General features: G+C 48.7%; 1 protein-coding gene across 2 annotated transcripts in view; it reads left to right on the forward strand.

The window, feature by feature from the left end:
• Positions 1-15,446, forward strand: part of SEZ6L (seizure related 6 homolog like) — a 149,665-nt gene that overhangs the window by 82,438 nt on the left and 51,781 nt on the right. For both annotated transcript variants that reach the window (XM_073312323.1, XM_073312324.1), the window contains exons 2-3: positions 7,604-8,341; positions 10,428-10,561. In XM_073312323.1, the coding sequence (XP_073168424.1) occupies positions 7,604-8,341; positions 10,428-10,561 (872 nt within the window). The remainder of the gene's footprint in view (positions 1-7,603; positions 8,342-10,427; positions 10,562-15,446) is intronic.

Below are 15,446 nucleotides of genomic sequence, written 5' to 3' on the forward strand. Positions count from 1 at the left end.
CTGTCCTTGATCAAAAGCCACAGTACAGAAAGCATGTTTCTCTGCCCCCCATGCAATGACTTCCAGATGGCAGCACATGGGTCCGAATCTCCCACCCAGCAGAAACAGAAATCCCACGCCAGCTGCCTCGGCCCTCCCCAAATGCCTGCTCAAACAGTTGAGCTCCTCCAGCATGCAACAGATCGGGGCTGCGTCAGGGTCAGGAGAGTTAGAAAGAGCGGCCCTTGCAGCCAATGTGCTGCCTGAAGCCCCCTAGCTCTTACACTGTGTTTGGAGGCGGGGGGTGTCTCTCTTGGGAACCTCCACTGATCTCGCCTGCAGCAGTACAGCCTGGGGGCAGAGGAGAAATACAGGCCATGTCTTCACTAAGACAAAAAGGTGGGTTTTACCACATTAGTGAACACACGGGAAAGTCCTCATGAAGACGGGGCAGTCTGCAGTTTTCATGTAGTATCAGGGGCAGCCTTGTCCACACTAGGCATTTACCACAGTGCCATGTTGTAAAAGCCTTGTGTGGATGCACCCTTAGAGCCCTTAATGCTCTTGTGTTTCGATGGCACCTCTCATTGAAATAGGTCACAAATTGCTTTACAAACTTCGCTCACTGATTATCAACAACTCTGTATAGCAAAAACCCCCCAAAAACAGCACTGGGTCCACTAACACAATGCAGAGGGAATCTAGGTCAACAGAAAATCTTTAAGGCAGCTGAAACCTGGCCAAGACACCACAGATAGCTCCCCGGGTCTTTCAAACGTGCCAGGGGGTCTTTAAGGACCACAAATAGTCATAATTACATGCATGCTCTTCAGTATGAAAACCGAACAAGTCACGAAGAATTACATTTCATTTCCTGTCGTCCGTGATTTTGCTCACTCCAAGCCTTTGGAAACAAAAACAACGATGTTATATTTCAAATCCCTGGTAATAGATGGAAAGAAAAGAAGGTGACACATCTCCAGCAAACACTCCTGCAGTTATCAGCCGTCTCGTACCTTTCACAGTAATAGAAACCTAAAACTGCTGTCAATCAGAACAGGGTTGGCAGCTTTTGATTTAAAGCAACAGATATCGGTAAACGTCAATTTCAGCTGCCACAGTGAAATCAATAAGAAGACACATTGATCAGTAACAGTCAGAGGGAAAGCAGCCTCCCCCCGCATACTGGAGCAAATCAGGTGTCACTGCAGGGAGTCCTCTGCAGCCCCTCAGTCAGGGTCCCACTCATCATCCAGGAGTGTGTGAGCCCTTCTCAGGCAAGACCTGTTCAGCAGCACCACACAGCCAGTGGGGCTCATCCTTCTTGCAGTCCTGGCTGGGGGGTCTCTGCTTCACTGGGCCAGGACCATAGCCTTCTGTGCACCTTGCACCCCAGCGTCTGGGGCAGAGGACCCGTACCGCCCCGCTATCAGTGTTCGGAGCCCTCTGCAACCCCACTGCCAGCGCTGCCCTAAACCCAGACCCAAACCTACCCCCCTCCTTAATTTCCAGCATCTGTAAAAATAAAAATAGTTAAAAATCAAAAATATTCTTAAATAACAATCAATATTAATCATCGAAATTAGAAAAAAATTTAATTCTGCCTGCCCTAAGTTAGAGACCAAGCTAAGACCCCAGTCGTGCAATAACTTGCAGACGTGGTTAACATGACACAGGGTGAACAGGTTTCAGAGTAGCAGCCGTGTTAGTCTGTATCCGCAAAAAGAAAAGGAGGACTTGTGGCACCTTAGAGACTAACACATTTATCTGAGCATAAGCTTTCGTGAGCTACAGCTCACTTCATCGGATGCATGCAGTGGAAAATACAGGGGGGAGATTGTATAAACACAGAGAACATGAAACAATGGGTGTTACCGTACACACTGTAAAGAGAGTGATCAGGTAAGATGAATGCATCCGATGCAGTGAGCTGTAGCTCACGAAAGCTTATGCTCAAATAAATTGGTTAGTCTCTAAGGTGCCACAAGTACTCCTTTTCTTTTTACAGGTAAGGTGAGCTATTACCAGCAGGAGAGAAAAAAACCCTTTTGTAGTGAACAGTGCAACTGAAGTCCATAGAACTACTCAGAGGCAGGTCTTAATGTTCTGCACTAAGTCTTGGCAGCATCAAGGCCTGAGGGTTCGATCCTGCAAGGTGCTGAGTGCTGCCCAAGGGGAGTTGAGGGAGTTTAGCGCTTCAAGAGCCTGTTCAAATGAACATATCTAGGAACACAGAATGCTGCTAACTAGGCATTCAAGTCCAAGTCCACTCGCCCCCAGTTTCCCTAGGAACCTGTCTCTCTCGGGCTGGGAAGCTAAGTGTCTGACATCCCCTGCTGCTCCATCTGTTGATCAGATGGTGTATGGGAAGATTAACTAGCTGAGCACTTGGTCACTGTGGGCTGGTGTACGTGGCAGGTGGGAGACTGTGTCTGAGGAGGCTGTATATAGAGATCAGGCCCTGGATAAAGACGCGTATCCCCCATTGTATAATTCAGGAGCTGTTGCATTAATTGCTGGATTCACCATCAGCTCTGAAACGTATCAGAGTTTTAACTGTTATCTGACATTCCATCAGCTATGAAAGTCATCAGTCTCCATCCCGCTGCCCCGAGTTTTACCCTAGTTGTTCCTATTCCACTGGCTAGATGAGTGTACCCAAGGTGAAACAGCCTCTGCAGACTGTACAAAGTTTCTGCTCCACTTAAATCCTATGAGGGTTCAGAGTGGTGTGTGAACCTTGTGCAGAGGTGATTGTCACCCTGGGAGCATAGTTTCACCCCAGCAGTTATGTGGCCATAGGGCAGGTGAGGTCCATTCTCCACAGCCATGGGCTGACCCACCGGAGGGCGCATTTGGATGGATGTTGCTGGAGGTTAGCCTGGGGATATGGCGCTGGGTGTGTCTTAGTTTTGCTTATTTCAAATATGGAGTCAGCTGTTTTTAGTGCACCAGCCAAAGACATAAATAATCCCCCGGGCACCATGCAGGGTGAGTATGGATGAGACGTTAAAGCAAACACAGGACAAAACTCCCTACACCTCTTCTTCTCTAATTAATAACATTGCACCTTCTCCATCATTACCAGCTACACTGCAGAGTCCAGGACTGGCAGATCAGTGTTTTAGCCTGCCCAGTCTTTCACCCATCTGTCCATCACCCCTCCTTCTGCTGCCTGCTGGCCAAGTACCGGACAATGACCAGTAACTAACCAGGCCTTTCTCCTCGGTGTTTAGGGTTTCTGTAGTACAGATTGCTGTATGGAATGAGGCATTGTGTTATAATCACACTCACACAAATATGGGATTCAGGTTGGAGAGCAATAAATGGGTTCTGTTTTGTGAACTTCTCCTCAATGCCCATCTTCTTTTCTCAGCCACAGGGAGAGCCCCCTACAGCGTGGGCTGCACACCCTAGTGCTCCAAAGGCTTGGTCAGCTGGACAGCACCGGCCACCCCCGTGCTTCCCCCTCCGTCCCTGGTTAGAAGTTCCTAGCCTTTCCCTAGGTCCTTTTTACACAGCTATCAAAGTACTGCTGTGCTAAATATTTGGTTTTTTAAAATATGGTGTGAAGGCCAGTTCAGTCTAGGCAAAATCAAATATCAGATCAGCCTGTATCCTCAAGGCCTGCATTCTGTCCCCTCCCCTGAAGAATGTGTATATTAAACACACAAAACCCACATTTCAGCATGTTGCTGCCTTGTGCTGACTCTCGCACTTTCCTGTATCCCCAGGGAATGGAGAAGGAACTGATTTTGTCTCAATGTAAGGGCAATCTAGAAGCAAGTTGGTATATTTATTTAAATATCTGTACTCACTCCTGCCCCTTTTCAGTTTAAATTACTTGGGATGCCAGCACAGATGATGAAACGCTCTCTCTGTGGAGTGGTGCTAGGAACTCTGCAGGGATCTCTCTACTTGCTTGAAGGTAACACTATCTTCCAAAGTGTAATGGCAAATTAGCACCATTTTCTCTGATGGGATATGGAGGCAGGAAAGTGCACTGTAAATACAAGTGATTTTCATTGCCACTTGAACATCACTGGAAGCCTGATCTCCTGCTCTGTCTAGATTGTTATAGGATTATCTGCTCGGGTCCCCATCAATGCACTCAGGATATCAGTACTCACTGAACAGGTGAAAACTATTGTACATGGTAGATTTCTGGCACTTGTCCTGTAACCTTTGTAACAGGGTGGCCTGCCCTCTAAGGGCCGGAGAGCCTGGGGGTAGCCAACCCTGAGTCCTGAAAGAGGCACACCTGAGAGAGATCAGGTGATCCCCCTATAGAGGGAAGCTGGAAACTGCAATGAGGGGTGAGGAGAAGGGAAAGGCAAGGCCAAGCCAAGCCTACTAGGAGTGAGCAGATTCCAGCAGAGTCCTGGGATTTAGGACAATTAAGACTCAAGCTAGGAAGGGCTAGGAGTAGCCTGCTAAGATAGGAGAGACCCTTAGCAAGCAGGGGAGAGACTGCAGAGTTCTATAGGCAGCAAGACCTGAAATCAGGAAGAGCAACGCTGGCTTCTTGGACTTTAACTTGGGACTTTGAGTTTATTTTTGGTGAATAAACCCAGACCCCAAGGATGGGGTATTTTGACCACTGAAAAAGCAGGTGGAGTCTGTGAAAGGGCGCTCTGGAGGCAGCAGACCCTGTTACAGTGTTTCCCTTAAATTACTGTCCCTGTTCGCTGCATTTCTACATTCCAGCTACACTGCTAATGGGCTGTTTTGATTGCGTTCAGAGCTTGTAACTTCTTATGCCTAGTTCAAAGACTCTCTAGTAGCAAAACTAATGCTAAAACGTCAGAAGCAAGAAGTTCAAAGGCCTTAAAATCATGGATTATTATAAATAATGGTTTAATTCCAGAGAGGTTGTACTCACCTATCCTAATAACCCTGAACTGTGCCTACATTTCAGATTTCACATCAGAGAGTCCCTTTGTTCCCTTTTACTCTGATCCTGGATTATTTCCTGGAAACTCAAGGGCAGGAGATAAAGTCAGATGTAAAAATAACTATTGTGCTTTTATTTTAAGTGCCATTAATCTTAATTTGGATGAAAAGTTCAGGGTAATTTAGGGCTTCAAGCCACTTGCCACAGACAGAGGGCTGTTCTGTGAAATTTCATTAAATCCCAGGAGCTGCCTGGGCAGATCAGACCACTCAGGAGGTCAAAAGAACCTCTCTCTCCCGCAGTGCATTTGGCCTGGCTGTGCAGTGTTAGGGAAATGTCTTTGTGGGCCCTGAAACAACCAGTTTACCCCCATTCAATTGATCTTACCAGAGTTTCAGAGTCAGCGAAGGCAAATTCAAGCCCTTCTGGGCAAATGCGGCTCAGAAACAATACCGTGTGACTTATCTAGCCAGTACAGCTCGGTGAACAACTGCTCAGCGCTTTGCTAGTGCGTTAGGGTGTGCAAACAACAAATTTTTCCTGTCTGATCTAGAATAATGCAAATGCAAGGAACTACATTTGGATCCGGGATATTCTGTGAGCAGAAATAGACACTGAATGTGTCAGAGAAATTGTTATTCACCCCTGTCTAGTCAAATGGTAATAAAATCCCATACCCCATTGCCTAATTCATCCAGGCCGTTTTCCTCTGACTGACCTCCAGTAGTCGTAGATTGCATGTGTTGATTATAAATTGCATAAAGTGGAATTTCCTTGTATTTGTTTGGAATTTACTGTCCTTTAAATTTCAAGGAGGCATTGGTTGTGATGGATTTGAATATATTTAACCCTTATAAAAAGAAGATCTATATCTGGGCAAAATCTGCCATTACTCTATTGAAAGCTTCGGTGGCTCTAATTTACCCCAGATCCTGGGAAGCTGCAGGAACAGGGTGCTGCAAAAGGCACTTCTGTCCCCTCCCCTCAGCTATCACTGTGATACAAGTCCTGTGCTTGGCATGGTGAACTTCAGCGATAACTTTGCATGGCTGATTTCACACCATTTTTCATTCACTTTAATTCTGATTATAAAAATGAACCTGGAAGTAGCTTTACATCCATCCATGCTCACCTCTGTCCATCACGACTCAGTTTAGCCTGATGCAGTATAGTGGGTGAGGAGGTTTTGTGTACTCAAATCCTTGATGCTTTACAAAATCCTATTTGTGTTCTACAGCAGTGCAGATCTGACTGTGACCTGAGCTTTGTCTGACAGATCCTTTCTTTACTGACGCTCACCTCTGTGTGAAATTGTAAAGAGCCCACTTGAGTTCTATGCACCACTCGTTCCACTGACGGTCAGAAGGGGAAGCAGGACTTCTGTGGACCTAGATGGGCCTCTGGCTGGCTCTTAGCACAGGGGTGGATTTCACCCTTCGAGGATTCATGCTCATAAACCCTGGCTTTTCCAATGATCAGTGATATTGTGGGTGCCGTGCAATCAAACGTGACTGCAGTTGACATGGTGGGAGCTAGAAAGCACAAGAAAAATCTCTGCAAGGAGCTCAGTGACACCATGAGATGAGTGAGTCAGTCTGTCGGTATCCTTGAGACCAGTGTCGAAGCTGCACTTTGGTAACTGCTGAGCAGCGTGTAGATACTTGAGGGCCAAACAAGGGAGCGCAAGCACTTGCATATCCGATGTGGCTGATGTCTGCAGTTGTGAAGGAGTCAGCCGCATTCCCCAGTTCTAACACTAGAAAAGATCTCATCTGTACTGTGGTTAACCTTAAGTTTGGAGGATTTGGGCTCCAAATGTGCTTGTGAGATAGGAGCGGCGTTTGCATTACATTTCTCAAGTGAAGCGTATTAAGTACCTTCCCGAGCAATCACAGCTTTCGTGGGACGTGGTTTCCTGTTTGATTTTACTTTACCCTCCATTTTATGTAGCTGTTCTGCCACAGGCCATTTTACCCTGAGGATTGCAGCAGAATCAGACACAGTGTCTGAAATAGAGATTTATTTATGACCCATCTCCACAGCCAAACTGTGGGGATGTAGCTTTGTCTAATCTTTTCTGTCTTTTCGTTTGCATAACTTTTGCCAGAAGCTAGGAATGGGTGAGAGGGGATGGCTCACCTGTTCTGTTCATTCCCTCTAGGGAACCTGGCACTGACCACTGCGGCCATTGGTCTGGCTGTTCTGATGTTCTTAGCACAAGAGTGTACTGGTTGCATTGTCTAAACGAAACAGTGGTTTTATGTGATCAGAAGGTAGGAGATCAGCTTGGTTCGGCTTCTGTCTGCCATTGGGCACGCAGTACAGTACATGCATGACAATAGCAAGGAAAAACAGCAGAATCAATCTCTTCCAAGTACACATATTCGCTGATGTGGATTGTAAAATTGTAGCAGTTCACAGAGATTGAGCTACAGCAATACACTCAGCATGAGCAAAGAACCTTTCGAACCACATTTTTAGCGAAATAGACTCAAAGAGAAGCACTGAACTGAGCTGTGAGATGAGGCTCTTCGAGTTTGGCAAAAATCTCAGTGTCAGTCCATCAGTGCAGGGTCCTTATCGCTCTGCCATGATCAGAATGTTTGTGAGAGCGGTGGTGTGCTCAGTCAGCTGCTGTTCTCCCGGGGGTTGATTTAATGCTGTCAGGTACAGTGCCTAATTTCATGCCCAGAATTTTCAATGCATCTCTTTCCCCTCCCTCTCTTGCAGACATTAACTCAGAGGGGAAGAATGCTCCTTCAAGTTCCTACCCACTCGGCTCCGATGAACTCCCAAACAACACGACTGGCAAAGAGAAGGGCGAGCCCCCCCACACCACAGCTCACAACCTCGTTCAGTCAGGAGAAGACTTCTTCGATTCTGTGACTGAGAAGACGACTCCGTTGCCTCACAGAGATGTTCTACAAGAGCCAGCTTCTGCCCCTGAAGCCCACACAAAACAAACTTTCTCCTCCAAGAAGAAGCCACCTTCTCTAAAGCAAGTAAACACAGCAAGGAAGCATCTGAGACCCCAAACTACCCCATCAATGCTTCAGAGAGCTGCCTCTCAGCCAGAGCTGTCAGGGCCCAGGTCCTTCACCTCTGCTGAAGAGCCTCCTGCACTGGGGAATGGGATGACTATGGCTACGGAAGCCAAGCAAGCAGCCCCCGAGCTGCCATTGTGGGGTGGCAGTAAAGGACGCAGTGGCATGACCAGTCAGTCTCCACTGCAGATATCTCCTTTTACGTTATGGCCTTTAATCCGCCAGCCCACTTCCCAAAGCCCCGAGACAGTAAAGCAGCCTGTGGCTGCTGCGGCTGCTGTAGAAGGCGATCCCATCAGCCCCAGCGCTAACAAGACAAGCAGCGCAGAGAACGAGGTGAATGGATCTGCTTCTGAAGAAAGTCAAGAAACAACCACTTCCACCATCATCACCACCACAGTCATCACCACCGAGCACACGCCAGGTAAGCCCCACTCTCTGCACGGCCACAGCCCCCCAAGCCCCGAGCCGCAGGAGAGGCGGGTGGAGTTGCCAGGCCGTGAAGCGAGAGAGGACACACGTCCTGTGTCTGCAAATGCAGCATGCGCTTTTGGAGCTGCCCCTTCGCGTTACTGGTGTCAAAAATCTGCACCAGTCCGTTGGCGTGGCCACTGACAGGAGCAAGCTGCACCTGGCTCTGGTACGAAAGGCAGCCTGGAGTGTAATGCAGGAGATGGAGAGGGAGCCAGCGAGCAATGCAATGGCCTAGACACAGAGATTGTAACCCAAGGTCAAGTCTTGAAGGTGTCCTTGGGGATCAGGAAGGCTGCTCTAGTGGGACCAGCAGAACTTAGTGAATGTGGAGCAGGAAACTGAGGGTTTAGAATAACCCAGGCTAAAGCCAAGGAGGAAGTCTCTGCTCGCCAGGAAGCGCCTGGCATGCGCCACCCCCATCCATAGAGCGAACAGAGTTGCTCCAGCTCCCTGGGGTTAGCGCTCGTCTCTGCTGTGTGAAAGGGGCCCAGGAGCCAGAGGCCATGGGCTGCCAGCAGGGACCCACATGGTGATATCAGGGGTAGCCCACAGGGAAATAGGTTTGTTTCTAAAACCAGAGATTTTTCCATCTGTCATGGGGGGGGTCAACTCAGCGCAGGGACAGCGCCACCTCCTGTCACTCTGGGGAATTGCTCAGTCGGTTGACACCCCTGCCAGCAGTTACTCTCTGAATCTGCACCTCATCTCGCTGCAGGAACTGCAGCATCTTCTGTGATCAGCTCTCCGGCCAGGTCCCTACGTACATGGTTTCCCCTTCCGGGGATGTGTATCAAAGTCCCTGCTCACCCGCTGTCTCTGTCAGTCTTCCCGTTCACTGCCGCAGGGGCCGCTCCCTCAGTGGCTGGCAGGGGAACCCAGGCCTGTTCTCTACTCCGGGTTCTGGCTCAGGGCCCTCTAAACAGCAGCCCAGGTGTGGTTCCCTCCTGCACCCTGCTGCCTTTCCCTGAGCCTCTTCCTCACCTCCTGGCCCTCCCCACTCCTCCGGATTTGCCAGACTCACAGCTCCCTCCCAGGGAGGAGCCCTGGGCTACTTGTCTCTATAGCCCCCCAAACACTTCTCCTTCCTCCTGGGGAGTGACTGCAGACTACCTCCCAGCAGCGCCTCTGCTGCCAACTTCCTGCCTGTCCCCGCACAGGTGAGCTTTCCCCAGGGCTTTCCTCCCAGCCTTAATTCTCCCCTTTTCCATCCTAATTGGCTGATTGGGCCCGCTTGAGCTCTTGCAGGGCCAGTGTGGGGGTGCACCCATCACACCATCAGCAGGGCTGTTCTGAGGCCCTTCCCCACAATGAACAGTCCCTGGCTCTAGTGAGAGTCGTGTTGCGTAGGGGCGGCAGGCAGAGACACTTCATTGCGCACCTGTACCGAACCTTCCTCACACACCTCACTGCTGTTAGGATGTTACTAGCCTGCTGTCCTCCCTCAGGTTCAAGCTACTGCCAGTCAAATAATAACCAAACTTCCAGGTAGGCTATTAGAAAAAGCTTTGCAAGCTAAGGTCTGTGGGCCTGATCCAAAGCCCTTCGCTGGGAGTCGTTCCGTTGACCGCCAGTGGCTTTGGACCAGGTGTCTGAATGAGCCATGGTGTGAGGTGCATTTGAAAGGTGCGGGTGCTGTGCTCATTCCAGAAGCATTTGGATGGTTGGCACGGTCTCTCTGGCAAGAAACACGGCGTCATGGCCTGCAGTGAACCACCTCAGACAGGGTCACTGTTTGTTCGTATGCAGAAATGAAACAGGAGTGACTGCCGGAATCTGAGTCCAGAATAGACTTTGATACTGTCTCATTCTCTGTTTCCCTGTCGCTGGCAATTCGCCTGCAGAAGGGAACCTGCAGGAATGGTCTGGGCTTTTTTGGTCAGAGATCTCTTTTAAAGAAAGAAAAAAGAGGGAAACGAAATTTTTTCTTAGCTCTTTTCCCATCCAAAACCCAAAGTGGGACTGCCCGCAAGGCTTGTTCCTCAGCCAGTGGTAAGCTACCCACACTTCATTATTAATGCATGTGGCTTTGCCTCCAGTTATCTGCAGCGTGAGCTTCTACGACCCAGAAGGCTACATTGACTCGACAGACTATCCCCCACTTCCTGTGCCCAACTTCCTGGAGTGCACCTATAACGTGACAGTCTACACGGGCTACGGAGTTGAGCTCCAGGTAAGAACACGGTGGCACTTCGGGGCTGCTGTTTCCTCAGTGAGCCAGGACGTGAAGCTGCCATCATGGAATTAAAAGATGTTGTTGTTCTTGTCTTCCCATCTTGTACCCGTAAAACGAGTTTCGCTCTCCTTACCTGTGCAGAGAGCAGCCTGTGACAGAAACTGCTCGGCTGGTTGGCGCTGGACACAGAGCCCCCGAACTGCAGCTCTTCACTGCACACATGGTCACCTAGGGTGAAATTCATCCCCCCACAGCAGGCCAGCATTAGCTGTATGCACCCCATAGCCCCACTCCAGCACCAGGGATTCCCCACCCGTCCCATAGGGCAGCCGTCTGGCCGCTTTGATCCATGTAGGCTAGGACAAAAGAAACAGTGTCATCTCAAGCATGCGAATCAGTGGCAGGCAAAGAGTGGGGGAGCAGAGGCAGAGATGCACAGGGAGAAATCACCCAGTTCCCCCTGCCTGAGGTAGCAGTGTTGGGTCAGCCTGGGTCTGATACTGGAATCTCAGACTCAGTATGTCAGTTCCAAGCTGCAGGAAACTCCCCGCTCTGCAGAAGGGTTTTTCTAGGGTTCTACCCAGCAGCCGCTGCGCTTGTTCTTTGGGGCAGCAAGGAGAGGAACACACACACAGAGCATGGAGGAAGGGCGACACTTGTAACTGAACACGTGCACATTAACACAGATCCTGGCAAGCAGGGGCATAGACGCAGGGCTGAAATCCTGCCCCGGAAGGCAAGGGGCTTGTCAAAGCGAAGGGGCCCGCAGCTCATCCAACACCAGCCAGTCAGCCCCAGATACGGTGTCGCTGTCACTACCACAGCTGCCATCCACGGAGCTCGGAGTATTTAATAAGCCAGAACAAGTGAACAAATACCTTGTCCTCCAGAGCACCCTGCAGCCAGACTTCTCCATGCACTGCACAGCTACCAGCTCATTTGCCTTCCCACCCTGCTGAGAACCAGCTCTGCCTCATTCCCAATTTACAGATGGGAAAACTGAGGCATGGAGCGGTGAAGTGACTTGCCCAGAGTCACACAGCAAGTCAGTGCCAGAGTCCCAGTGCCTTAACCACTAACCCCAGTCCCGGGTGAGCACACACATCATAATCGTGTGAAGGTTTCACACGCCGCAGCCTGCAAGTAAATCAAAGCTTTAGCAAAGACGAGGGCACTGTGCAAACCAGTGGCTCAGGGTGCCTGCACTGTCACGTGCCCTGGTGTAAATGAAGCGTGCTCCCGCTGAAGTCAATGGCCCTGACTCGGGACACGTTTACACGGGCTTTGGTTTTGTCAAAGTTTTCCCAGAAAATTTTAACTTTTTGGCAAAAAAATCAAACCCAAATGTTTCCATCCAAAGCCTGATTTGGAATGCTGCTGCAGTGCCTGATGGGAGTCGTAGGTCAGGCACCTCGTGCTCCTGTGCTCATCTACTGGCCAGGATCCTTGGCCAGACTATATCTCCCAAGGATCCTCGACAGTTTCCCCTGTTGCTGATCTGCTGCAGTGCATCATGGGAGTCCCATGGCTGTGGTGCATCACAGGAGATAGAGCCTGACCAAGGAGCCCCGCCCATAGGGGAGAACGGGGTGAGGTACCGCCCTGCAGTGTTTCCAAATCAAAATGTTGGGGGTTTGGCCAAATCTTTTTGATTTGGGGGTTTGTTTGTTTTTTCATGAAAAGTCACAATTTTCCCTGAAAAGTAAATACTTTTTGAAAAAAGTTTGGCCTAGTTGAAAAGTCCAAGAAGAATCTTGATAGGCAAATGTCAACTATCCCTAGTTTCTATCGTTCCTGCTTCGGGTAATTTTCACTTACACTGGCCATTCCATGCAGATTGGAGAAAAGAACAAATTCCTTTCATTCTCATGCTCAAATAAATTGGTTAGTCTCTAAGGTGCCACAAGTACTCCTTTTCTTTTTGCGAATACAGACTAACACGGCTGTTACTCTGAAACCTGACATTCTTACTGTGTCCATCAATTCCCCTCACCCCCCCCCCTCGCTCCCTGCCTTATAGCCCCCAGGCTCACTCACTATGTGCTAGCTGGGAGGGAGGATCAAACCATCAAGAGCACTGGACCTAAGTTTCAAACTCTTGTAAATTATCACCCTTGCATTCCAAAGAAGCTTCCTTGCCCTAGGCAAACAGAAGCAGACTAGTAGAATAAACTCCTGCCTAACGTGCAAGGTGAACAATATACACAACTCCAGCTGCAACTACACATAATGTTCATCAGGAGTTGGCTAGTGTTTACCATTTATTGACCACCAATTCTGGCCAGCTGTATGTGCCACTTCCCTATTTCTCACCTGCCTTATGGTCATATAGATTATTTTGCCTGGTGCAGCTGCTACTACAAATGAGTCTGACATAGCAAAAACTCCAGATTCTTCCTAATCCATGTCACAAATAAACTACAGAAGGGAGCTGGTACAGTTTTATCCCCGGATAGATCAAAGCTTTAAAATACCATCCAATTAACTTTAACACGGGGACTATGGCAAGCAATTTATTTCCCAAACAGACAATCCTGCCTTGGTAGCTAGGAGAAAAATAAAACGCATTCTCTCCAAACTGACTGATTGCTCTTCCTTTGTTCCCCAACTCTTAATGGGATGGGCTGTGAATGGCAGCTCCCATGTGTCAAGAGAACCCAACAGTTCTGCTATTCTTAGGTGCAGAGATGACGCCCTAAAAATCCCCCTATTATGTCTGTGACAAAAATCCAGTACCAGGAAAATGCACTATTTCCAAGTAAGAACATGTGTGCCTCAAAGGGCAACACACGCCAGGGGCCGCACCTTTTGTTCACGTGCAGTACTGGAGCGTCTCTGATAGCGGTCACAAGGGGTAATCACATTCACCAGCGTGGCCCTTAATCCTCAGGAGCAGAAGAAATAAACGTGTAGGCCACACTTGACAAGATAGTTATGGTAACTATGTGTAGTATACACCCAAAGGCCCTGATTGGGATCTGGACGCCATGGTGCTGGCCGCTGTACGGGCACAGAAAAGAGACACACCTGCCCTGACGGGTTTGCAGACCATGGAGTCTGCAGACATAGTAGCGTTATTATGATTTAGCATTAACAGTCACAACCACCCCATTGCGCTGCATGCTGTACAAACATAGTAAAGGCCAGTGCCTGCCCCAAAGAATGTTGGTCATGTGACAGATGTGTCAGGCCCACTGTTTACACGGCACGTTTCCCTAAACCCAGGCCTACATCCAGCGTGGTGCTTAGGGACTACTCGTGTGGTTTAAGTTAGGCATACACTTAAGTAGCTTGTTGGATTGGGGCCCCTGTCTGGCCAATTATGGAAGTTCCTGCAGGCACAATTAAGGCACTGGAGAAATATATTTAGCCCAGGTGCTCTGATTAGGGGCCATCCCACTGGGATCAGCCGCAGAACAGCGTCACTGACGCTGCATGGACACAGCTCTCCTTGCTTAGCGTGTGCAGCTGAAATGAGCTGTTCCAGGGAAAACGATGCTAATGTTTCCCTGAGTTAGAACCATCCTGGAAGCCTGGCCAGGTAACTGATAAATAAGCCCCATAAGGAGACGAGCAGTCCATACTTGTCCTTGAAACGTGATTAAAACAACATCAGCATAGTCTGTGCACTAGACTAGAGTTCTCCTCGGAACCTTTTTCTTCTTCAGTTTTTCAGTGTTACAATTTGTTTCTTATTAAACTACATCCACTTTTAATCTCTGTAATTAGCAAAGTGCATTCAAAGGAACGGGAGAGCCTGTTCCCATCGTTATGTGTGGCTGGACTGAATGAGAGGGCTGACCTTGTTGCAGCCTGATGGCGCAAAATGAATGCGTGATGGAAAAGGTGTTCATGGAATTAAGTGTAGCACGGTCATTAAGTGGAGCGAGCATCAGGGCAAACACTGAAACGCTGGCATTTTATGCATATTTTAAAAACTTTTCTATAACAATAACTCTGTTTTCTGAATCGAGAAGGTGCTAAAGACAAACTGTTCTGCTGTAAATTTGCCTCCCATTGTAGTCCATCCAGTGACATCATTTCCTGACCTTGCTCCATTGTAGGTCAGGGTTTTAAAGGAGCATAAAATTAGCCTCTCCACCTTCAGAACTCCACTTTTCACTTTGCTGATACTTCTGAGGCTCTTAGCCATTACATTACAAAAGCAGATCTTCGTTTGCTGAGCATAGCCTTGCCTGGCTCCGGTCATATATCTGCTCTGCACAGACAGCCTTCATTTCTCACCAAGCTGTGCACAGGTCAGGAGTCATGGCTGCATGGCACACAAGTACACCCAGATCTGCTAAGCCACTGCAGGTCTCTGAATGTAAAGCAAATCAGTCACTAGGTTTGAATGCACAAATAAACAAACACTCAGACTATGAGACGCCTTTGATTAACCTCCAAACCAAGGGCTTTTGAGACAGGGCTAATGGGGCTGAAAATATGTCCCAAGTGCTTTCATGGGTAGAGATGCCATCCAAGGGCTAATCATGATTAAAGATGTATAGGAGGAAGCAGGCTGTCAGCTCCATGGTGAGATGTCAGTGTTTGGGCTGTCCCTGGCCCACAGCCCCTCCACTCTCAGGGGAGCACTGTGGTCTAATGATACAAGCACAGGAGATCCTGAACTCTAATCCCAGCTCTCACACCAACTCCCCATAGCCCAGAGTGTGTCATTTCCCTGCTCCATGCCTCAGTTTCCCCATCTGTAAAATGAGGACCATTGTCTATTTAAATGCCTCCCTTGTACTGGTATTTTGAGGATTAATTATCCAGTGTTTTAAAGTGATCAGCAGATGGAAAGTGCCAACTAAGCATCATTTATTATTTGCACAGCCCTTATCAGAAGCTGTTGAGGACGGGGTTGTTTAGCCACACA

Source organism: Lepidochelys kempii, chromosome 15 (genome assembly GCF_965140265.1).
Source record: "Lepidochelys kempii isolate rLepKem1 chromosome 15, rLepKem1.hap2, whole genome shotgun sequence".
Lineage (NCBI taxonomy): Eukaryota > Metazoa > Chordata > Testudines > Cheloniidae > Lepidochelys > Lepidochelys kempii.